This window comes from Gouania willdenowi, chromosome 16 (assembly GCF_900634775.1).
Source record: "Gouania willdenowi chromosome 16, fGouWil2.1, whole genome shotgun sequence".
Classification (NCBI taxonomy): domain Eukaryota; kingdom Metazoa; phylum Chordata; class Actinopteri; order Blenniiformes; family Gobiesocidae; genus Gouania; species Gouania willdenowi.
Window position 1 is genome coordinate 27,175,692 of NC_041059.1, and position 24,865 is coordinate 27,200,556.

The following is a 24,865-nucleotide window of genomic DNA, read 5'->3' on the forward strand; positions in this document are numbered from 1 at the left end:
CTTTACTTATATTAATGTTTAACAGAAGTAGAGGTCGACAGATATGGGCTTTTCAAAGGCCGATGCAGATACAGAATTAAAAAAATAATAATTCAGCCAATGGCCAATATACTTTTTTTTCAAAGCACATTGATTATGAAAGACAATTGAAACACTCATATGATATAAATGTATCTTAACGTTTATTGAACTTTATTCCTGTACACAAAAAGTGGTCGATATTGAAAAAAGTCCACATATCGGCCCGACACATCGGTCGACCTCTAAACAGAAGGGGATGTACATTTTCTTGCTGCCAAATTGCAAAAAAAGTGATACGTTTTGTAGCAAATTATTTTGTGCAAAAGTGAAATCAGTGTAATTAAAAACACGTTCTTTAATTTAAAGTTCAGCTGAAAAGATTGGGCCATTTTCTCATGTGGAACAGTCAACACAAGTCATGGGTCACCATTGGGTCATTTATTAATTCCTTTTTGAGAACACATTAAATGCACTTAAAACACATTTCAATTTTTCATAAATATTTAATATTAAAGAGAAACTCGTTTCACCTTGTGCCCACACAGAAACGCATTACAGAGTTGCAATAACTTTGTAGACAAGAGAAATTTTAGTAAGGCACAAAATAGAAATTATATATAGTTCAGGCATGCTACTATAGTATAAATCTAACCTTGTGTTAGAAAGATTATCTGGAAGCTAAATAGTTGCCAACATTAGTACTACATGCATGCTACAAACAACCGGTAACATAAAAGAGGCTGCAGCTATAGTGGAGAAACAAAGATGTTAGTATGTAGACGACTACAGCGGAAACGTGTCATTATATTTGGTCTATAAGCAAGACAGTAAAGTGCATTATGTTACTTTTCCCCATGTTTGATCAAGGGAATTACAGAAAAGGGAAACTAGTGACAATAACTTCACCAAAGATAAAATCCTTTGGTTTACACCAATCAATTATTGCCAGTTGTTCAGTAAAAGTCCATTAAGTCTCCCAGATGGTGAGTCTACCTAGATAACGTCTGTGCCTATACACACTCAAACCTGCAGTGCAAGAGACAAATACATAGTCCACAAGGAGTCTCATTCAAACCCAGCACGTATGCATAACTTTGTTGAACTAAATCTCATCAACGTCAAGGAAACCAACTCTGTTCATTTTCATAACCCCCTGAACACCCGCAGCTGTTGTCATAGGATATGTAATGTATATTTCCTCTGATTGTCTCTGCATCTTTACGCTAGGATCTAGAGAGAGGACTGGAAGACAGGGACAGTGTGATAACCAAGAGGCACCAAGGTGACATAATGTAGAAGAAAAACATCAGAAGCGGAGCATGAGACGAATAGTAAGCAGTTACAATGAGCGTAAGGCGTAGATATGTTCAATTACAGGTTTATACAAAAGAGTATGTCACAAAACAATAAGTATAAATGAACATATATAGCAAATAAAATACAATTTGGATCTATTAACATACACCCTACGTAGTTCCCAGCCTTTTTCTTTTTTAAATTCTGTTAATCTGTAAACAAGTCTTTGAAATGATACAAAACGGTTTGCTCGTATAAAAACCTCTACTTAAGGTTACATTGAACCATCTACTGTCATCAATACCACTGCTGTAAGGCACTGATCCAGTTGTTGTTGAATGACTGTACAAAAACATGAACTCAAGTGATGAAACTTGACTTTTAATCGTCCTCTTAGCTCGTCCAGGTATTAGCATACCCATCGCTGTCACTCTGTCAAGACATTAAAGTAACTCAGTCTCATTGAGCTGGTTGGTCCACGATAAAGATCTGTTTGGTATTTAAGGCAATTGTTGACGCCAACTTTGCCCCTGAAATCACTTGCTCTCTCTTCTTTTAGAATTTCAACATGTTTTTACAGATGATGCCTTGCCGGTGACTGTCAGATCTTGAAGTAACGAGGAGCTGATGATGAAGAGATGTGTTCTTCATCGTCTGGATCTCTGCTTTCTAAGTGGAGGCTGCTGTTTTTGGTGCGAGTGTCTGTAGATGTCTACGCATGTGGGTGCACAGAGATGCTGGACAGGTCGTTCCGGATGATCTCATTAACTGTGAAGACAAAAAGAAGGAGTACATAAATATCATTTATCCACATCCAAATAACTGTTGAGATCATCAATGCCTTGCTCAATTCCAAAAGTAAATGGCTTCAAAGGGGTTGTCAACTTGATGCTCTGCAGGAACTACACCAAAGGCTAACCCTGTTTGCATGGTAGCAATGTGTCTAGCCTTTCTATCTGACTGTAACCTTATTAAAGCATGATTTCATTAGGTTTGGAAAGTTAGTTCAGGAACAGAAATGTGTGCTTGGAACCTGGTGGAATAAGTTCAATTCCCAGTTGCAGCAGAAATAGAATCAGAGGTCAAATCAAGGTTTTTCAGGAATTATTATTTTTTTCTGTCAGGAAATTCAAAAGTTATTTTACGTGAAAAACCTGGTCCGAATAAACGAAACCTCAATTTGAAATAATATTCAAAAAGCATCAAAGGGAATCAGCAGAATTCCTCTGAAGAAGACTGACAGTTGACAGTCGAGACATGTCAGGAGATTACATTTTTTTTTTCCTGAAAAACCTTGTCGGAATCAACGAAACCTCAACTTAACATGGCTCCTCCTGGGTTTCAGATTCAGACGTTATCTTAAGATGTTATGGATTTTACCTAAGCTTTCAAATCTAAATGTAATTCTTGATATGCATTTTCACAATAATAACATCCTAATGAAGACTGGGCCCAAACTTGGTCAGACCACTAGCTTCATGCCAAACATATTATTGTCATCAGTTACTCATATCAGACGCATACGCCCATCCACATTTGAAAGTCATCGTCTTGTCTTTCCTGCTCTAGTTCCTGTTGCCCGCGCTTTTCCCACAGTCGGGCAGACTGGGATCGGCTCCCAGCCATTATCTATTCTGTGTTCTTTGGCAAAACAGACGGAAGTGACACGAGAAGATGGCGAGGACCCCGAGACTTGTTGCCCGACACAAACAAGAAGTGTCGTCGTCGTGGAACTGGCTGTGATAACGGGATGCTGGTGTGGAGACAAACAGCGTCTGGTGAAATCGCCACCACAGCCGAGACAGGAAGTCCACCCACTCTGAAGCTCAAAGCAAGTCTACAGCTCGTTATCACAAGATACTGCTTAGTGATTGGTGACGCATCAGCAGTGATGCACATGCACAAACATAAATCTGGGTGTAGAAAAGAGCTTGTTACAGCTGCTTGTTACTGGTACAAAATAGAATTGAATATTATTTCATTTCTACCAATTTTATTAAAATGAATGTAACCTGGTATTTTATTTTGAAGGGGTGTAGTATCACATTTTTAACGAAGAAGTAAAATTTTTACGTACTTATAAAATGAATTATATACTTCATACTTTTATACAATTTATTATTTTTGTATTGCATTTTTTGTTCATGTATTGTTATTCTGCATGTTCTTCTTTCTTCTTCCTCTGAGGAAATCATCCTTCTCATGCGTAGATGTGAAAAATACCACAATTTCAAAAACAGAATGTTTTATTTTCTACCAATTTTATTAAAATTAATGTAACTTGGTCAAGGGTGTCCAACTTGTGGGTCAGGACCACAAAAGTGGGTCATGAACCTGTTTTTAGTGGGTCACAGGCAAAAAACGTATTTTATTTTGAAGGGGTGTACTATCACAATTATGGCAAAGAAGTTAAATTTTTATGTACTATTAAAAAGAATTTTCTCTGCTTTTATACAATTTATCTGCATTTTCTTCTTTATTCTTCTGAGGAAATCATACATCCCATGCGAAGATTTTTGGAAAATATCAGAATTTTATTTAAAAAAAACAGATTTTTTTTGTTTTTTTACAGCATTATTAATTTTGCCCTCATGTGAACAACTGGAGTCATTTTTTAAAAATCAGTTTTTCACTTAAAGAGCCAATAAATCATTGTCAAAAACAAATTGCCAACATCTCCATTTTCCTCCTAATAAAGTTGGGTTGACCCTTCCCTATAGGGAGGTACTGTATGGTGACGGTCACAAATAAGCAAAATAATGTATTACTTCATTTTTTTTGGTAAAAAAAAAAAAAAAAAAAAAAAAAAATCAATGATGTGGCAAAACAATTGCACTTGTATAGTGTTAACCTTAGATGACATATGCAGAAATGGTGGGATGGGGGAACAAATAAATTAAAAAACTGAAAAATAATGAATCATCCTTGGAATAAGACAATGATTTTATTGCTATTGTTAAAAAAAATGGGCTTCTTTAATACTACTACTAATAATAATAATATTAATTGTATGCAAACACACACACACACACACACACACACACACACACACACACACACACACATAGACAAAGACTGGTTGGGACTCATCTCCCTATCCGAGAGGAACTCCCATCGGAAAAATCGAACATGTGCCAATAGTGTGGCTGTTTTCGACTTCACTCTGCCTCAGGCGGCTAAACATGCATTTACATGCTAAAGTTATTTTTAGCTGTGCCAACAGGAGGCACAAAGGAAATGCAAGCGCATGTTGCAATTAAACGATCAAACTAAAGCGTCTCCGTGCAACTTCATCGGGTTGAGAGGACAAGGTGAGAAAAGCGCTTTAGGTGATTCTGACAAGAGACGGAAAACCCCATTTCTTGGCAGCTCAAAGCCACAGATGAAGAGAATTTACTGTTACTTTCAAACATAAAGCGGATCGGTTTTTAGTCATTGCAAAAAAAAGAAAAAAGTGACATTTCTTTCACCCACATATCACCTTATCGCACATTAAAGTTTCCAAACAACTTTCCATTATTGTGACCAATATTGTTCCATGTGCGACACTGAGAATAACAGAGAGCAGAAAGGTGAAAGGCTGACCTGTGGGTCTGAGTTAATGCGCTCAGACTTTTAAAAAACGCTTTAGAAACAGGATGTGGCCAACTTTTACCCTGCAAACACCATAATGCTATTTATAGCCGCTTAATGGGGTGACGTGACATTTCAGGGAAATGAGAGACACTTTCAAAAGTAAAGATTGATTGTTTGAAACAAACATAAAACAAGTCAAACCATTTAAAAACTACTTCACACCCCTGACTCTGTAACCTGACTCAAACACGTAATTTTGCTCTTTTTTTTGCACATAATTAAACTGTACAGTTGAGATTTTAAATATGTATATTTATATTGTTTTTAAAAGATGTGGCTTGTATAATAGATATTGTTTGCATATCTGTACTTGTATATTAAAGTATTTCTGATTCTGATTCACCTCACGACTTTTTCATCTGAAATGTCTTCATCCTGAAATATTCTACATTTTAAAGATAAACTTTACTGCAGTGTTGAATGGGGATTTACCTTCCATTAAATGACTAGATAACCACAAATATGCAACAAAAGAAAAGGGAGACAGACATGCTGGGGAACATTTTGTTCTGAGTGGAATTTGGCTTTGGAAATTGTGCTGCTTTTTATAACGTAAACAGACAATCAATCTCATGAATACGTACGATATGTAGCTAAAGACGTCTCTAACCTTTACGACGAATTAAAAAAAAAAAAAAAAAAAAAAAAAAAGAGCATCATTATTTGTAATACTGCATTTGCCTGAAGCACAATCTCTTGATATGCCTCCGAACCACCACTGGGAACTTGATTTGTCGGATTATTAATGGAAAGCAGAGACTGGGAGGAAAACTGCTCATGAATAAACAAAAACAGTGGAAAGTCGAGCCTCACAATATTCCCTCGGTGAAATAAACTGAAAACAAATGTGAGCTGCTAGTCATAAACGGGGACATGCTGCATTACCTTCGCTGCCCACATACTCCTGACCTGTCAGGACTGAAAGGTAACGCTGCCTAGTAATGGGATCTATTTCAGGCAGGTGGGAGAGTCTCACAAAGAAACACATTTAAATGGACAATTAAGCTTATTTGTGAAAGGCCTACAACTGTCGGCAGCTCGTTGCTAAACCTCGACTCCACTGGGCGTGACAGCAGGCTGAAAAAATGTTGACCTTGCTAAAACAACCTGTCTGTATCAACTGTGATGGAACATGACTTTTGCTGCTGGAGCTTCAACTGCACACGCAGCACGTGTCTAAGCATTACAGGTAGCTGTAGGGCAGGGCCGTCACACTCGTTTTAGTTCAGGGGCCAAATACGCAGCAGCTTGATTTCAAGTGGGCCCCCAGATTTTATGCGTGAAAAAGAGTAACTTGAACTTTATTATGCCCTAGTTTGCACTTCCACGTATACATAAAATACAAAATATGTAAGAAACCAACAGTATTCAAAACTGTGTTTCCATCACCCGTGGAAATGTGCAAAATCTAAATAGCGCAATAAAAACTGGTAATGGATTTTGAAAAAACGCTAAAAATTTTTTACGCTTTCATGAGGAGGAATTTCAGACGTTTTGATATTGAAATGTGCCACAAAAGCGCTATGGAAACACTTTTTCTGCAAATACACGTCACAGAGCGTGACGTACATGGTCACATGACCACTTCTCTATGGGAAAACATGACGCTATACATGTAGACAGAAAAGGAGACCAGGAAATTTTTCAGCATTATACTTAAAAGTTATAACTGCCACATTAGACGTGAAACGACAAAGGAATACGAAGGAGATTTGGAGCGTCCATCTTCCTGCAGCGGGATGAGATTTCACGAGAGTTACGAGGCTCCAAAACAACCTTCAATGGAAACACGTTCAAAGCGCAATTATACTTTGTTGACATTTAGAAACATTGCTTTTATTTTGCAAAAATCTGGAATGGAAGCCCAGCTAGTGATACATATCAGTCCTAACAGGATCTTCACTTTAAATTTCTAGATTTTGTGACCAATTTGTATTTAATTAAGGGAAATATTCTGTAATAATTAAAAAAAATTGAAGGATTTTATAAGTTTTTTTTCCAACAGTTTCACTTTAAAAATGACTGCCATCATGCAATATAAGCAAAAAATTGTTGCGTTTCATTTTCACAATAATTTTTGTTTCCTCTGTCATTTTTACTTTCTCCCATGAGCCAAATTGGATGATTCAAAGAGCTGAATTCGCCCACAGGCCATGAGTTTGACACATGTGCTGTAGAGCAGGGGTTCTCAACTGGTCTCACCCTGAGACCCACATTTTGCCATGTTGATTAAATCGCAACCCACTTTTTTTTAGAATTCCACCAACCAATATTTAGTATTTCAAAAACAAACATGTAATATTTTTTTAAACATAAATCTATACGTTTTCCTGCGCAACATTCACGTCAAAATAAAAGTTTCTTTCAAAATAAAAGACAAGTCCAACATAAGAGACATTAAGTATGTATTTTTGACCAGCTGTCTTCGACCCACTTTTGGGTCCCGACCCACCAGTTGAGAATCACTGCTGTAGGGGATCTTTGATTTTTTTATATAGGAAATGCAAAAGTAAGATAACAAGCCCAAACTCTTTAAAAAGCAGGAAAAAAAAAACAAAAAACTTGTGCATCAACCTTGAAAGTTCAACAGAAGTAAACTTCTGTCTGGCTACAAATAAAACAACAACACACCAAAACAAAGAAGTCGTGATTGAAGAACTTGGCCTCCCTGTTATCCAGTAATCCAAGCACAGGCGTTATGACTTCATTTGGCCACTTTGAGAGTTCAGTGAGAACCTGACCTGCACTGGGGATTTAGTTAGCATTGTTAGAGAGGAGCAGTGTGCTTTGGGGTTCGATAACAGCCGGGCTTCCTCAGAGAACAGAGGATGCCCTGTGGTCTGAAGAGATGCCGCGCCAGGAGGCCTGAGAGCCTCTGGGAGGTTCCTGCTGTCGTAACACGATCCTCCATTCGGTGGAATCAGGCCTGACTGGCAGAGATTGACTTCATCTATACCTCGGTGCTCTCAGCTGACTTTCTAAAACATGAACTTTGAACTGGAGGTTGTAACAGCAGCTTCCTTGCACTGACTCCTGAGTCTCTTGATACTAAAAGAGTGGAGGGCACCTTCCTGATCTGCTCTTACTTTCACTACATGAATAAATTGTAGCTGTGTTGAGGTCAAGGACCTTCGCTGTGTCGCTACGGGAGATATTTCCTCTGCTTGCTCGTACCTCCTGTAGTAGCACATACGCTCTGTGAAAACCAAGAGGTGGCTTCCTTCCATTGTGGAGCTCAGACTCTCAGCGACAGATGAGGAAGTTGGTCTGAGTCATCGAAGCTTTTTCAAGTAAACACTGATAAACACTGGCATCGAATCTGTGCCGGAGCAGAGAGGGAACAGGGGGAGGCTAAATGTGAAGCAGACTAAGAGCTAAACCTCATCTGAACTTGTCCTTTCATGTGAAATTGATTTGCTGGAGAGGCTAAACTAAAGCTCAAACTTACCAGCGAGAGACAATTGAATTTCCTGCAACATATTACTTTTGTTTACCCACTAGATCAAATTTTCTTTCGGATCCAGCAGAAACACTTAATGGACAATTTGCTGCCTCCTCCACACGCAAGGAGCTCAGACATCATCGCTTATTTGGCGCTCTAAGCTAGCATCATAAATAGGGAGCCAGTCAAAGGTCAGCGTACACACGACACAAGCAGGGAATCAAGACAGAGTAAGTGTAGAAATGAGAGGCGGGAGGTGCGATCATTATTCCTGCAGATAAACTCAAATGAAAGGAGACAAAGCGTTCCACTTATGTTTCATCCTGATAAAGTGCTTCATAAATTAATCTGAGCCTCGCAGGTAGACAGCTCCTAATCCATCGCAGGAATCCCTTTGGGCCTAATGATGTGATGATATGGACAGACAGCACATATCATTCCCACAGATAGGCTGATGTGTGAAGCCCAAGGCTTTCCCATGTGGAACCACTTAGTCTCCTCGACTGACAGTAGACGTGAACAGAAGGACGGAGACAAAAATAGCTTTTTTCTATTGTGTCTTACCTAAATCTGACAGATGCACTCACCTGTCTTAGAAAATTAATTCTAGAATAAAAAGCCTCTAGCTCCTTACTGTATATGACCTCTGTGAGGCTCCTTTTATTCTACAGCAGGGGTCACCAACCTTTCTGAAACTGGGAGCTACTTCATAGGTACTGTATAGTCTGAAGGGCTACCAGTTAAAAAAAAAAAAAACTTCTTTAAATACTAAATTTTCATGGTTTCACTTTAATTAGAGGTTAAGATAATAAGGAAGGCTATCAGTGACTTAAAAAGGTAGCAAATGTTGAGGTTTCAACATGAAACACTTTTTTCTCCTAATTTATGCAATCTAGGGTTGGGCAAAAAAAAGATTTAATCGATTTATCAAAAATTTGTAGATAAAAACAACTTATTTTGCAAATTCGAGTTAAAAAATATATATACACATATATGTATTTTTTTTAAATACACACACATATATATATATAAACATTTTTTTTTTCACCACAGTTTTTTCAGACTTTTTGAAAAAAATTGAAAATGATATCGAAACTCAAATTTTTCTTTAAAAAAAATCAGAGATTTTTTTTTAGACAAAATCGCCCAGCCCTAATGCAATCTTTTAATTTTTGTTAAAATTTAAAAAATAAATATCTTATATATATCATATTATATCTAACCCACCACTGACCATACACCAGATCTGCAACACCTAAATACATTTGTCACAATGTTTCAGTGAGAATAAACTTTTAAAGATGGTTAATTTAATACTAAAACTTCATCAGCAGTATTTAACTTTATAAGTACTGACTACATCTGTCATATTCATCTGTGAGTTTGAATCCTTTAAAGTAAATCAGACTTTAGATGAAGCTCATTGGTGACTAAAGCTCCTGAGGACCCCTCACATGGTCCATGAGGGCTTCCTGGTGCCTGTGGAAACCATGTTGGTGACCACTGTTCTACAGTAAGTCTGAAAGGTTTGTAATATATGTTCATAAAAATGTATATAAATTAAGATGTATAAGCTGCAGAAAGCAATATATCAAAGATAATTTGCTCAGAAAAAGATGTTAATGGTTGAAACTTCCACTAGACAGTTTGTTTTGGGCTCCACTGTTTATTGACATTGTCGGAGAAGGTTTTGCGCATTGCATTGTGGGATGTGGAGTCGCGGAGGCGGATGCATAAAAGGGATCTAGCTTCAGTCTGATGTCACGGGTATTACCGAGAACAAACTAGAACAAAACTGTTCTCCTTTTCTGGTGAAGAAACAAGAAATCACGGCAAGAATGGAATAAAAACACTTCATTCTTGCAAATGATCTTTGATTTATTGATCAATAAGACTTACACGGTAGATTTTTTTTTGATGAAATATTGTTTTTGTCCCACAGCTTTAACATTGAACTAAAAGCAGCAAGAATTCCTCAGTAACGGCCTCTACACAAACCTTTCTATGCAATATTCATTTCATATAGTTACAAACATTCTAAACAATAGGGAAGGTGTCACGTCAATTATATATTTGACCTACAATTTATCAATGTTGTTTCTGTGCTATTAAACTTTTAAGACTGATGTGAAGCTCTCTATATGCCAAATATATTTCCGTTATCACTTTATTTTAGGAGCCTGCATCAAAAGCTATGGACAACATCCTTTGTGAGACAATTCCACATGTTGATGATGAAGACGAGAACATTGTCAGTGTGTAAAGGAATTGGTTCGCTGCACAAATGCAAAGAGACAGAATAAACAGTACATTTAAATTGTCGATATTTCTACTGATGTTTTTTGGACAAAGATCACTGGCATTAGACGAGCAGGAAATGCTTTCAGATGAAGAATGAGCCATATGTGGACATATAAAATGTAATCTAAACCTATGCCTCCCTTTACAGACAACCTGGCCCAGCAGAGAGAATGCACCATTAGTTGAAATTAGAAAAATGTATCAGCAAATGATTATTATTATTTATAAAACTATTGCCCCAAATGAGAAATCTAAAGGCAGCAGCTGTCATTGGCTACGGTTACAAGATGTTTTTTTAATTCGGAATTATTTATTCCGAATTAAATCATTCAGAATTAAAGTGTTCTGCTTCATGTTTACATGACAATAGTAATACCTGAATTGAGGTTTACATGGAAAACTGGTTTATTTGGCTTTAGGAGCAGAAGGGAGAAATTAACTAATCACTGGTAAAAAGCCCAGTAAAACAATAACCAAGAATAAATAGTTTCTCCCTGGTAAAGACAGTAGCTCTAACAACTGGTAAAATGATAAACTGGTGATATTACAGCCTGTGAATGCAGTACGGGGATGCATTTACTCCGCCTCTGGGTCCTAGAGCCAGATCCGTGTGTGTTTAATACAGTAAGTCCGCGTGTGTCCGTGTGAAAGTTTGCATGTTTATGCTTCCGTCCATCCACTCTTTTCATTATATCCATGTCTTTTAAGGCTCTTTTAATTAAATAGTCTTGGCTTTAGTCCGGACGATTAACTTGGATTATGTCGTCATTGCAGTAAATTGCGCATGCGCAAAATGACCCGAACGAACTTAAAGCGGAATTAAGCAAGTTAAGTGTTTACAAGAAAGAAGAATTATCTAATTCGGAACTAAAATCGGAATAAACCAGCCACTTAATTCGGATTTAAGTTTAAATCAGAATTAAATTAGCATTGGGAATTATGTGTTTACATGGTCAGTTTAAAGAGCAATCAACTTTTATTCTGCTTTAAAGAGGAATTAAAGCTCCCATGTAAACGTGGCCACTTAAGGTAACCACCGCTGACGTGCCTTTTCTGGCCGCACTGGGGCAGAAGCTTTGTTTTTCATTTTGCCTGGTGTGCTCCGTCTCTCACCCTCTTACCTCATTTAATGAGCCCCCTACTCTCCGCCCATTTCCTCTCAGCCCAGGAGGCTGAGCTCTGTCTCCAGGGATGATGGGGAGGGAGGTGTTTTTGTTGCTGCCACTGCTTTCCAGTGTATCACTGACTTATCTAAATTTGGTAAGAAGCTACAAAGTGCACCGTTTGTAACAGGGTGTAATCAATAACTTTTTAAAGCAAGATGCTTGAAGCCAATTGATAATAATAAATTATGTGTGCCTAATATTTAGTTTTACTGTTCACAGTTGTAGGAAATTGAGCATATCCTGTTTACACAAGCCATAAGGTGAAGGAACCTACACCCTGTGCAGGTTGCTAGTCAATAATAGGCCAAATAAACAAAAAAGAGACAGAAAATCCCATTCAGATTTCAAGACTCACAAAGCTTTACTGTAGTTTTACTAACACACGGCGTCTTTCTAAAATCGAGGTTCAATTCAATTCAACTTTATTTATAAAGCACAAATTACAATAAAAGTCATCTTGAAGCGCTGTCAAAATACAAAATTCGTGAGAGAAAAAAAATAACCCAGGTTCAGAGGTGGCAGCCATCTGCGTCGACTGGTTAGGGTTAGTGGACAGAAGGATGAACGGAACAGGATAGAGAGATAGAACATCAGAGTGTCCCAGAGTAGGTTGTATCTGAAAATAAGGTATCCACCTTGTCATGTAGGCTGTACTGTAGTAAAGTAGTGTTATGGGAATAACGCCCTGTGTGAGTGAAGAGATACCTGTAGCACTTTATGCCATACTCTAGTTAGTGGGTATTTTAAGAGACCAGTTTTGACTGGCGTGTATCTTGGCTGGAAAATGAAAAAAGCCTCGATTATTGGCAGGACTCTTCGAGCAGTTAAGACACGCCGATTCCATACTGTATCTCCGAAGAACAATCCATCCTATGCTAACTAATGACTCAATACTCACTATACCTCTCTGTTTACAATTCTCTCAATCAAACCTACTCGCCACAGATGCTCGTTTTTATAGAAGGGGGCGGGGCAAACAGTGGTGGTTTGTGATGTAAGAAGCCACTAAATGTCACAAATCTCCATTCTCAGCCAATAGGAAATTTCAATTGTAAAAGCTGGCTTTCAACCAATAGAGGGCAGTCACTCTTCCATTTTTACAAACAAAAAAACGCCAGATTAAAAATGCTTTGACTAAAATGTCAAGAATTGCTAAAGTATCAATCAACAACAACTCCATACACAAATAGATTTGTTTTCAGCAGAAAAAAGTTTGGGGGTTTAGCATTCGGTTGGTTAAAGCTGTCTATTGCACAATATTTTGCAACAATAACCTGATCATCAGGGTATTAGAGGAAATGTTTATTATTGAAGGGTGTACCCCCGCCCAGCGCCCTATGAGAGCCGGAGATTGGCACCGGCAGACCCCCGCGACCCTGTTAAAACGGGAATAAGAGGGTATGAAGATGGATGGATGGATGGTTTATTATTGATTACTTTTTTAGTTTAATATTATGTAATTTATATAATGACTGGATAAAAAAAAAAAAAAAAAAAAAAAACACTTTAATTCATATAAAAAAAGAAGTTGAATATGTCAAACTCCTTTTCCCTGTTTTGCACTGTGCTCTTTAACTGTGAAAGGAAATATTTTAGATTAGCATTTAACTTTTTTTCATAGTGTTTCCAAACCGGGACATTATTTTATCTTATCTTTTTTCCTTAAGTATAAAATGCACATTCTTTTTTGATAAATACGTTGACTATTTTATTTCCTGTGGGTTAGACTTTGGGAGAAAACCTGAAGCCAAACCAGTTGAGAACTACGGCCTTACGTCAAGAAAGTCTTTTTCAAGATCTCAAGCCAAATGCTTTTTCGACCTCATTTTTTTCTTGGAAAAATTGCCTCAGAAACTCCAAAGTTTTAAAAAACCCAATCATAAAGGATAAAAAGGTACATTGAAGCTAAGTAATATAATGTAAAAGTAATACACACTAAACACACACATATGCACTTTGTGAGATATGAAAGCAGACACATTAAAAGCCTTTGCATGGCTCATTACCAAAGAGTTTACTGTAAAATGACACAGCCTGATAAACCTGTGAATGCTGGGATTGATCCTGAATTAGAAACGTATGCTGGTGCACGGAGGCAGATCCAGACGCCTCATGACTTCACTGGTTCTTCACCGCATCGGCACACGGCACGAGGAACGCGAGCATATTGAAATGATCAGACTTCAGTGGGGTTACAATTTTTTGGCTGTGCATTTGGCAGACCTGCGTACGTTATGATTTACAACTGCATTTGTATTCTGCTTCTTTAAATCACCAGCTGCCTGTCAGCTGGATCGTGGGATTTGAAGAATATTTTTATTTTCATTTTTTAAAAGAGAAATCATGCGCACCGTGTCCACAAAGTTTTACCTCAGTGAGGGCTTCATTTTTTAATAATCCATCATAGTTGGATGGTTCTTTCCTGTTGTTTTGTCTCTGTGTAGCAGTCTGTCATTGCCTTTTTAACTCCATCGGCTCAATGAACATTAGAGTAATTGCTCATGTAGATAGATTATAACTTTTGATCTTTCATATTGAACATAGATCCACGCGGGCTTTCACTCTTTGTTTCTTATTGAATGGAAAGTTTTCACCTCAATTTATATCATATTTTTGTCTCTTTTTTTCTCTCTCTCTTTCTCTAATTTATACCCCCCAGATGTGTTTGAACCAAAGAGAGATTGATTAAAACTGTTGGCTGTTGACTCCAAGATCAGCCCAGCTATGTTGAATCCTCAAATCTTGTCCTGATTCAAAGACAGAGAGGAAGACGTCTCCTTCAACCACATCATGAACTTGTTCCTTAAAAGTAATTTGAAAGGTGCAGAGAGGCACTCATAGTATCTGCTTTCCAACATCTTCTCTTTGATTTTTATAGACAGACAAACTGATCCATCTGGACATGTAAGGTGAACAATGGGCAGATCAACCACTAAAATTTATGAACCCAGAAATCTTTTGAAGACACATTTTCACCTGCTTCTGTTAGCCACGTCATAAAGAACAAACACGTCACGGAAGAACATTAGGGAAGCCCGCAATTAACACCTGCATAATTCAAACTGATCCTTTTTGACTATGATAAGCAAATCTAATGTTAATTTTGTAGATATAAGGCTTCTAAATGTCTAATAGAGGAGAGTATTTGCATGTTCTGAGGGTATATCCGTTACTAGAAGAGCATTGAGAGAAGTAAAGACTACAGAAATACTTTAAAAGGGCACTATAAAGAACTTGGACTAGATGTGCGACATCTAGAGGTGCATCTTGCACTCCCCTCCATGTACAGCTTATAACAGTACAGCTGATGCTGCACTCAACACAACTTGGAAATCCACATTTTCCAAGTTGAAAATTCCAATCTCCGTCATCAAACGCTAAACATCGAAATATCTCCCAAAACTGGCTGATCGAGATAGCCTTCACAATAAAGACATTAATGTTTGTGTGATTTGTGAGGGCAGAAATTCCAGAGTTCTGAGTAGCCTTGAATGCAGCATTACTGCTGCTGAGGTGTTTCTCTGTTTCCACACTTTCGCCCCCACCTGCTCCACGCCCTTTGACGTCATCCTATCAATGCCTTTAAGATAGACAAATATTTTACACAACGCCTCATGGTATAAAATGCTGTAAAACACTTTTAAATGTGGAAAAATAATCCATTAAAGCAGTGTTTTTCAACCACTGTGCCGCGGCACACTAGTGTGCCGCGAGAGATCGTCAGGTGTGCCGTGGGAAATTATCCAATTTCACCTAATTGGTCTAAAAAAAAATTTTGAAAACATATTAATTATTATCTGCAAATAATATACCATTGTCGAGTGTCCGTGCTGCAGTAGTGAATAAAGGTGCGTGCACACCGAACGCGACGGAAGCGATGCCGTTGCCTTAAATCGTCCCTGATCGGTAGTTTGCACATAGTGGTGCTTTTTTGTCAGTCCATCATTTCATCGCTCCAGCGACGCGATCACTAGGGAACTGTGTGTGTGTGTGTGTGTGTGTGTGTGTGTGTGTGTGTGTGTGTGTGTGTGTGTGTGTGTGTGTGTGTGTGTGTGTGTGTGTGTGTGTGTGTGTGTGTGTGTGTGTGTGTGTGTGTGTGTGTGTGTGTGTGTGGCCCCGGTAACAGGGTAGAGACAGAGAGAGAGAGAGAGTGTTGATGACGTCTTTTTTTTTCCTTCTTGCTCCGCTTCTACGGTTAAATGATCAACTTAACGGAGATATTAAAGGATGACTTCACTCAGAATGTGTTTGATCAGTAGTTACTGTGGTTTTAAAGAAATTTACCGCTTCAATTTTGAACCTGATACTTTGAGGAAGTAGAACAGCCTCCGCTGCAGCCGTCAGCACTGAAGCGGGAGCGGGAGGGAGGGGCTGCTGCCTCCGCTCTACAGACAGTGGAGGACGGGAGATATCGCTTCACGTCGCTTAAAAAGTTAAAATTTTTCAACTTTGATCATGCAAGTCGCGTCGCTGAGGGGGGGATAAATTGACGTTGCGTCATTTACATTGATTTTTAATGTAATCGCATCGCTTCAGTCACTTCAGTCGCGTTCGGTGTGAACCCACCTTGAGAGCGTAATCCCAAATATTATTGCTTCTGTCATAATAAGCACGATATTTCTGTGTTCCTGGTAATTAATAATTTTGGACAGAATTAGAGTTTGCAAAACACTTTGACGTTTTCTACTACCTTTAAGACCACATTGTTGTTTCATTTGTTATGTTCAAGCTGTATTTTTGAAGTGGACATGTTAAGTGCACTTTTTATTTGAAAGAAGAAATACAAACTAGATAGCGCAGATGCGTTTCGAGGGCGAAACGCCATTTTTGACCTTTGACCCAAGATGGCTGACTTCCTGTTTGGTTTTGGGCGGGGTCACAATGTAACTTTTTGCTCATTCTGGGGCGAAGACTACATGTGGCGATTTTCGTGCAAATCGGTCAGACCTGGCGGTCGTGTGGTTTCATCGTTTGTTTTGGCGGCGAAAACGCACGCATAGCGTGCGTTTTCTGTCCGTTTTTTTTCACGCCACCAAATTATCAAATTTTTCGCCAGGCCTGAGGTGCGTGCAAATTTCGGTGAGTTTTCGGGCATTTTTAGGGGGTCGAATTAGCGATCAAAGGCGGGCGGGGTATAATAATAATAATAATAGGAAATAAAAGCGAAAACAATAGGTTCCTCTGTCCCATTCTGGGACATCGGAACCTAATGATGATAAAGTCCTTTATTCTTTGTGTTTATTTGATTCCTATTCAAGACACTTTGATGAGAATGGCTATATTGTTAATATAGGCTACAGAGTATCATTTTTTAACATGTTGGTGTGCCTCGTGATTTTTTCAATGAAAAAAATGTGCCTTGGCTCAAAAAAGGTTGAAAAACACTGCATTAAAGAATAGACAAAATTCCAAGAACTATCCTAAAATGCAAATGGGTATCGTACACGCAAGTACATACGCTCCGCCACAGTATCTGCATGCCCTCGTCCATCAAAATGCAGTAAAGTGAAGGACATGTGAATGCAAAAGTGGAACAATTTTTCAAAATAAAACTTCCAGAACATAATGAGGGCCTGATTCCTGAGACTTTTAGATATCTCGCTGCTCCAACACACCTGAATCAAATGAATGGCTTGTTATCATGCTTCTGCAGAGCTTGATGTCAACGCATTGGTTTCAACCAGGTGTGTTGAAGCAGGGACACATCTGAAAGTCCCAGGAATCCGGCCTTCGAGGACTGGAGTTGCCCACCGCTGCTGTGAAGGAATGTTTAAACTCTAGTGCAGTCAATAGAAGAGCACTTTCTAGAGCGTAATCTCTAGTACAGTTTGAATACAGCGTGAATAATGGCTTTAATAAAGGCCATACAGTGAAGCAAGTGCACCAGACAGAACTTTGGTGTGAGTAACCGCTGTAGCTCGCTGTCGTCTCTCACTCTGTGCTGTGTTTTCCAGTCGTGGTTCATTCGTCTCATGCACAAACCAACATTTTCCGAAGGTTTTCGCATTAACTCGTGTCATACAGAGGCACATCTTACCATGTTTTTTTTTCAAAATAATTTGTTTAATGCCCATAAAGAATGTAGATTTCAGGGTATTTGGTGTTTCAGAAGCAGCAGAAAAAGTTCCTTTTTTTTGTTGTTGCTTGTGTAGTTTTTCTTTATGCCATTCTTTAAACAAAAAGGCTTACTGGGCAACAAAGAGGCTACCAATTTGTTAGCATGTTGTTTTGAGCAGAAGTGAGCTCAGTTGAGTGTAATCAGAGAGGCGGGGGAGCAGTTGAGGTTTATAGCTACCATGGGTCATATGTCAACAGTAGTACACTCACAGTTCAGTGCTTATGATCATTCCCTCCCCTGAAGTAAACTCATTCACCCACTGCTGGCTAAGTCTCTGCGCTGCGAGCGGCCACTGGTGGGAGAGGAAGAAAAGGTGATCTTTAACTCGGGTCGTGTTTTTCTTCCTTTTACTTCCAGCGTTTAGGCCTAAGAATCTTGGGGCTGGTAAAATCAGAACAGCCGTATGTTACTTTCACTATGTCAGATTTTCCCCTTTTTCTTAAATGTTGGTTGTGTGTCTGACTCTGTATCTTCCATGGCTGACATGTTTTCTCGCATGTTTGCTGATGCGTGTGGGCACATTAATAGGATTTAAAAGATTAAAACGTAATCTTTGTTCTTCGTCATTATGGGACTGAAAAGGAATTCTGAGGTATCTATCAAAAATGGGTTAAAGCCGTTTGTTTTTCAAGACACTGAATTGAGTCAGAGCATTTCTTTAGATCAGTGGTTCTCAAAAGTACCCCCGTACCCCCATTGTCCAGCAACTTGCTCAGAATACAAAAAAAAAAAAACAACTGTAGAGCATAATGATGAAATTAACGAGTGTTAACACACACTTTAACTCATTCACTGCCAGCCATTTTCAGAGCAGCCAACCCCATATTGCCAGGCATTATATAGGATTTTCACTGATTATTTTGTACTATGAAAATCTGAAATCTGAAACCAGATTCTGAAAGATAATTTTCTTTCTAGCTCGTTTTGTTCTTCCGCAATCAGCAGTTGAATAGAGGCAAGTTTCACACAAATCGCCAGTTTGTGACAAAAAGCTGAAAAAAACGGCTTTTTCTGAAAAAATCTCTGAAAAGTGACTTTGAAGCAATTTTTGTTTTTTTGCTTTAGGGACACCTCAACATTAGTTTCCTTCTATAAAACTACAAAAACAACACTGAGACCAGGCTTTTGATGGCCACATTATTATTATTTTGCTATCTATGTCAGAGTTGAATGGTTTTCTCAATAGTCCACTTAGGTTCCACACATGCTCTGGTCGAGTGTGCGCTGCTGTGCGCTACTGGAAACTTCAGCATCAACTCTCGTAGCGCCATTTCCTGTCTTGCAAACTCCTTTCCTCTCCTTCTGAGCTCTGCCCATCACGGGTGATCTCTCATCCAAAGGTGCGCTGCTACCACCTAAATGTCACCAATTGGTCACTACATCATGATAGAAGTTAGATATTCTCCTCAACGTTACTAAACCAAAAAAACCTCTTTAGGCAGGCAATGAGTAAAATAATCTAACTTTGTAGAAAGTTTTTATCATTTTTGGTCCGTGGGACATGACCTGAAATGAGAAATGTTCATGACTGTAACTTTTAACTAAAACTACATATTTTGAAATCCCCTTATTTTCATGCCTGTTTTGTTGATTTTCCACTCTCTCTCAAGTGGCCCGTCGTGTCACCGCAAACCCCCATTTGAGAAACACTGCTTTAGATAATGTGCTTCAGAAACTTTCTCATGGATTCTATGAAAAATCAACATCATGCTTTGTGTAAAGTATTAAGAATTACTTTAACATCATCTTAGGTGTTTAGTGCTTGTAATACCTCTACCTGTATACTATCAGATGATAAATCAGTTTACATTTTTATAAAACTGCTCTTTTTTAGTTAACAAACCTATTGATCTTTAAGAAAATCCTTGCATTTTAAAGTTCTTTATACTGTCGCTATAAGTGTTGCCAATTATGTAACAGAATTTTTTTTTAATAAAAAATAAAAATAAAAAGTCTGTATGCATCATTTGTAACAATTAACAGAACAATGGCTTTGTTACAACCTTACACAATAAAAATAAACCAATTAAGCATAAGCAAATTAATACTAAATTGCAGAGATGGGCAACTTTTATCACAGCGGAGGCTACAATACAGTGATAACCTGATTTGAGGGTCACATTATTGACATTAATGTCAGCATTTAGGAAAATTACCAATTTGTGTGTTTTCAGATTAGTCGTAGGGCTGTGGCTAGGCCTGGGCAATATATCAATATTCAAGACATATGAAGTTTTATATTTTGGTGATATTTAAAATTATAATATCGCCTTTATCAATCTATTTTTATTTTATAGCTTATTTTGTATTAAAACACTCGTTTTAGGAGTCACTACTTTTGCTACTTCTCAGAACAGCCTGAAAAAACTGAGTGCGTTCTATAAACCAGACCTTCCATACTACGGAACGCACTCACAAATGCTTTATGGAGTTATAAATATGGAGATTTATATTGAATATCGCCATTTTGAGAAAAAATATTGAGATATGAGTTTTGGTCCATATCGCCCAGCCCTAGCTGTGGCATTATATTATTGTTCTTAAAGAGATTTTAAAGGAGCTTTTGTTTTACCCTGACCATTACTCTTCTTTGCCTTCATGCATTCCTCCACTCTCCTGACTTTATGTCCCTCCTCCCTCTTCTTTCTGAAGTATTTGCTAATGGAAGGGACGCAAACGCTGCCAAAAAAATAGCAAAACCCAGCGGCTTTCCCCAACCTGCCAGGCTCGACAAGGCTTCTGACATCCGTCGCAACAGGATACCATTACAGTGAGCTAACAAAGTTCAAATACTTGGGAAGCCATTATCATGTGGTCTGAAAAGAAGACCTGTGCCTGTTTACTGATGCCACAGGTATTTATTTCCTTAAATACAAGCCACTCAGTGTGGCTAAATAGTTCAGCTGTTCTGTAAACCACATTCAGCATTCTGTGGTTGTCGGAGCAACATCACACCAGGACAGGGTGCCAACTACGACTGTAGTCCAGAAACAAGCACTGACCTTTGACCTCTGTGGAGTATCTTATATATGATCACTGTTTTAACATTTGAAGCCTGGATGAAGCATATTTTAGCTTTTTCTTCAGCGCATGCTAGTTGGAGAAGGCACGGCACATCATGCGCTCCATCAAGGGATCAAAAAAGAGAAGAAAAAAAAAAAAAGAGTAAAATGAGACTAAAACTAAAATTGATTTTTGCTGACTAAAAATGTACTAAAACAAAAGAAAACCAAAAGACTGAAACATGTCTTTAATTAAATCCAGTCTGACTATAGATTAAAACAAAATGTAATTTTTTTGGTAAAAGTTAACATTGCTGTTCACAGATCCACAATATTTTTCAAAGTTTAACATATCACAGTAACTCATTTTCCATTTAACTATGAAGACAACACATTTTTCATGGCCTATTTCTAATAAGATGCAGGCACAAATTTCAAACATATACACACAAAACTTTGTCATAACAACCAAACTTTAACAAATTATAATAATAACAGCAGAGATTTTACACGCTTTAGCAAAACCTCACAAACTATTTACTCTTTCAGGATCATGTGCTACAAATATTGGCATTAATCACACATACATAACCTGGACCATCTTGGGAGACACACATGACAGAGAGGAGAAACTGATTCTGCTTGAGTCAACAATTTTGAATGAATGAATAAAAATATAAATAATAGAAAAATATATTTTGAAATATATGTTAACATTTTTTTTCTTTTTATATTTTGCCATCTTTTCTCAACTTAATCTGCTGTTTCTGCCACTACAATCTACCAAAAGCCACGCCTCTACTTTTCTGCATTGCGAAACATAACAAGGTCGCTTCTGGTCGCATTGATATAAGTCTATGGGTCAGGTCAGAGCCAAAATCATATTTATCTGTTTGCTGTTGTGACACGCGGCCATGTTTCCGTGCACAGTTCCGCATTCACTTTGATTGACAGTCTCAAAAACAGGAAGTCGAAGCCTATTGGCTGGGCGCACTCAGTAATCGTTTCCATTTGTATAGAGGTCTATAGGACGAAGGAGGGACTTATATACATTAATGTATATTAATGACCACCGGCAGTAGACCCTAGTAAAAGACTAGTTAGGTATTTTTTAGCATTTCAAAAGATTCATACATAAACATAGATTTCTGGATATCAGCTTTAAGGCATTCTTTTGTGTTTTTGTTTGTATATTTTTATGTAAAAGGGAAATGAAAGTGTTTTGTGGTGTCACATTCACATAACATAAATGTAACTTAAAGTAGTGTAACTCAGTTACATTTTATGTTATATTTTTATGTCTGTAACTAGTAATACAAAATGTATCACAATTTGAATAGTAACTTGTCCAACACTGATCGCGGGGCAGCGTTTTCATGTTGCCAAAAAACAAATGAACGTCTCTACACGAGAGAGATAATATTCAAGAATGATCAATATGATTTTTGGTGGAAAATAGGTCATATGTTTTTTTAAACCCTGCAGTATAAGCTTGAATCGGGCAAAACTACACAACAGGACATCGTTATCGGCAATGGGACAAAAAAAAAAAAAACATCCAAACAGATTTTTGGGTTTGTCAAAACTACAGTGATTTCTTTTTTTTTTTTTTGCCAAATCCTGCTTTTAAAATCAAACTGTATGTAACAAATAATCTCATCGTCTATACCTACTTATCCTGAACAGGGTGGCAGGGGATGCTGGAGCCTAACCCAGCAGACATAGGATAGGACACCAGGTTATCGCAGGGGGTTGACAGAGACAAGTTCGAAGCCACCAGCGGGACTTGAACCCATGATCCCTGCACTGAGGCAGCAATACACACCAGTGTGCCATAATCAGTAGATGAGGCTTGAAATATTGCTACAGGCTGTAACTTAATGATCTCCATGTTATGATGCAGCTCTATTATCACAGATGTATGAAGGAAGGTCCAAGCAAAGCCACAGGCCTTGTCTGAGTCCTCACCCGCTGGGATCAATGCGGCCCAGTGGCTTTTCAACGCATGTTTCCTTAACCTCAGAATGTGAGCCACATAAACCACCGCCTCTAAAGGGCTGCGTCAGGAGAAACTAAGAAATGCATGATGTATGATGAAATGAAGTCAGCTTTAATGAATAGACTTTAATGTGTCTAAAGAGGGAAATATCTTGCGGCTTTGCTTAGCCATAGACTTTTTGATTGTACTGTTTGACTTAAGTACTTCAGTTCATTCATGCAAGACAAACATATTTCATAAACAGACTTAAGAGTGTATAACTCATCACAAAGATAGGTATACATCATTTAAAAAAATACCGTACATTTGTATCACATTTTTAAAGACTAGAAAAAAAGCCAAATAGTTCAGACATAATTTAGATCAAAGGCTGGGATCAGATTGTGATGGTTTCTAGAACTCCGGCACAAAAAAACCTAATGTTTTTCAGTAGTTTAGCTGTTCTTCTTTTGGGCCGACATTTCTTTTTTCAAGTACTGTTGATATAATGACGAAACAACTGGATCCCACACCAGATCTGTTAACTTACAGGTTGCCCACCCATGAACTCACAGACCTTGAAATGCCAGGTGTTGTTGTAAAATCTGAAATTCTAGGACTTATTGTGGTAGCACTTATTACTAAACCACTAATATTCCCAGGAGTTTTACAAAAACATGAAAAGTAAAATAATAATTCTGAAGGTGGAACAAGGAGGAAGACGAGAGCCTTCCAAAAAGAAACTGGGCTTGGGGCACGATTTCAAGAGGACTTCCACTAAATAGTAAAACATCAAAATACAGTACACGGTTTATGAATATCCAAATTCATTTGCTTTTCTTACAGCACAATATTAGATGCTCATGGCATTGGCAGACGTTAAATATTACCAACTCTTGCAACAAGGTGAAACGCTGAGTATGCAATTCCCAATTTAAGCTCTTGCCCTGATTTTTGAGCTGCTCCAGGGACTCCAACATCAGACATTTGCCTGATATGATATGTTGTTCTATCATAAAGTGTACATTTAATAAACTGTAGTGTGGTCATTTTAAGATGAAGTTAATCAAATACATTAAATATCTTTTTTTCATTCAAGAGATAAATCTACTTCTCTACCCCTGCAGACACTCATCTTTTCTTTGGAGAACACTCCTTGATTGCTCTTCAGTTTGTACTAATAGGTGATGGGAGACAAATTTGTCTAATCCATGCAATAAAAATAATGGTTTTTTACAGTTAATGGGAAGAAATTGAATCAAATCTCTTTTTGATCTCTAAAGTCCAATTGTTTCTTGCAAAGCATCAGGAGCCAATGACTCTCAAAAGCCAATCTAAGCGCACCCACCGATTCACTTTTTCACAAAGCAATGAAAGTTCTCCGGCAAGCCCGAAACTTTTACTTCCTACCTCCTCATGAGCTGCCAGGAAAATGGGATACCTAAGATGAGCAGACTGCAAAAACAACAATAGTAAAATCCTACATCCTCTTTGTAGTCATTAATAATAAAGAAGCCATCACGCATTTTCTTGTACCTGTCAATACCACTATGTGTAGACGGAGACTATGTTCTTAGCATTGCACTTAACCACAAGACAATGACCTCTGCTATTAGCTTGAGCTTGACCTGTTCCCTGAAGGCCAGCGGGTTAAAGGTTGGGGTGTTTTGAAAGCACATGTACTCACTAACAAGGCTTCTACCATATACTAGCTAATAGAGATGAAGGCACACATCTATCGTCTCAATCAGAGGTGAAAGTAACGGATTACAAGTACTCACGATACTGTAATTGAGTTGCTTTTATGGGTACTTGTACTTTTTTGAGTGTATTTCTAAATCAGTCATTTGACTTGTACTTAAGTACGTTTTAAAAGAAGTAAAGTAATTCATTAAATTTCTACAC

At 38.0% G+C, this 24,865-nt stretch overlaps 1 protein-coding gene across 4 annotated transcripts in view; it reads right to left on the bottom strand.

Annotated features, from left to right (window-relative positions):
- Positions 1-499: 499 nt before the first annotated feature.
- The window catches only part of LOC114477912 (nuclear factor of activated T-cells, cytoplasmic 1-like), a 114,729-nt gene continuing 90,363 nt past the window's right edge, over positions 500-24,865 (bottom strand). For all 4 annotated transcript variants that reach the window (XM_028470604.1, XM_028470603.1, XM_028470601.1 and 1 more), the window contains one exon: positions 500-2,085. In XM_028470604.1, coding sequence (XP_028326405.1) covers positions 2,030-2,085 — 56 coding nt within the window. In that variant the 3' untranslated portion in view covers positions 500-2,029. The remainder of the gene's footprint in view (positions 2,086-24,865) is intronic.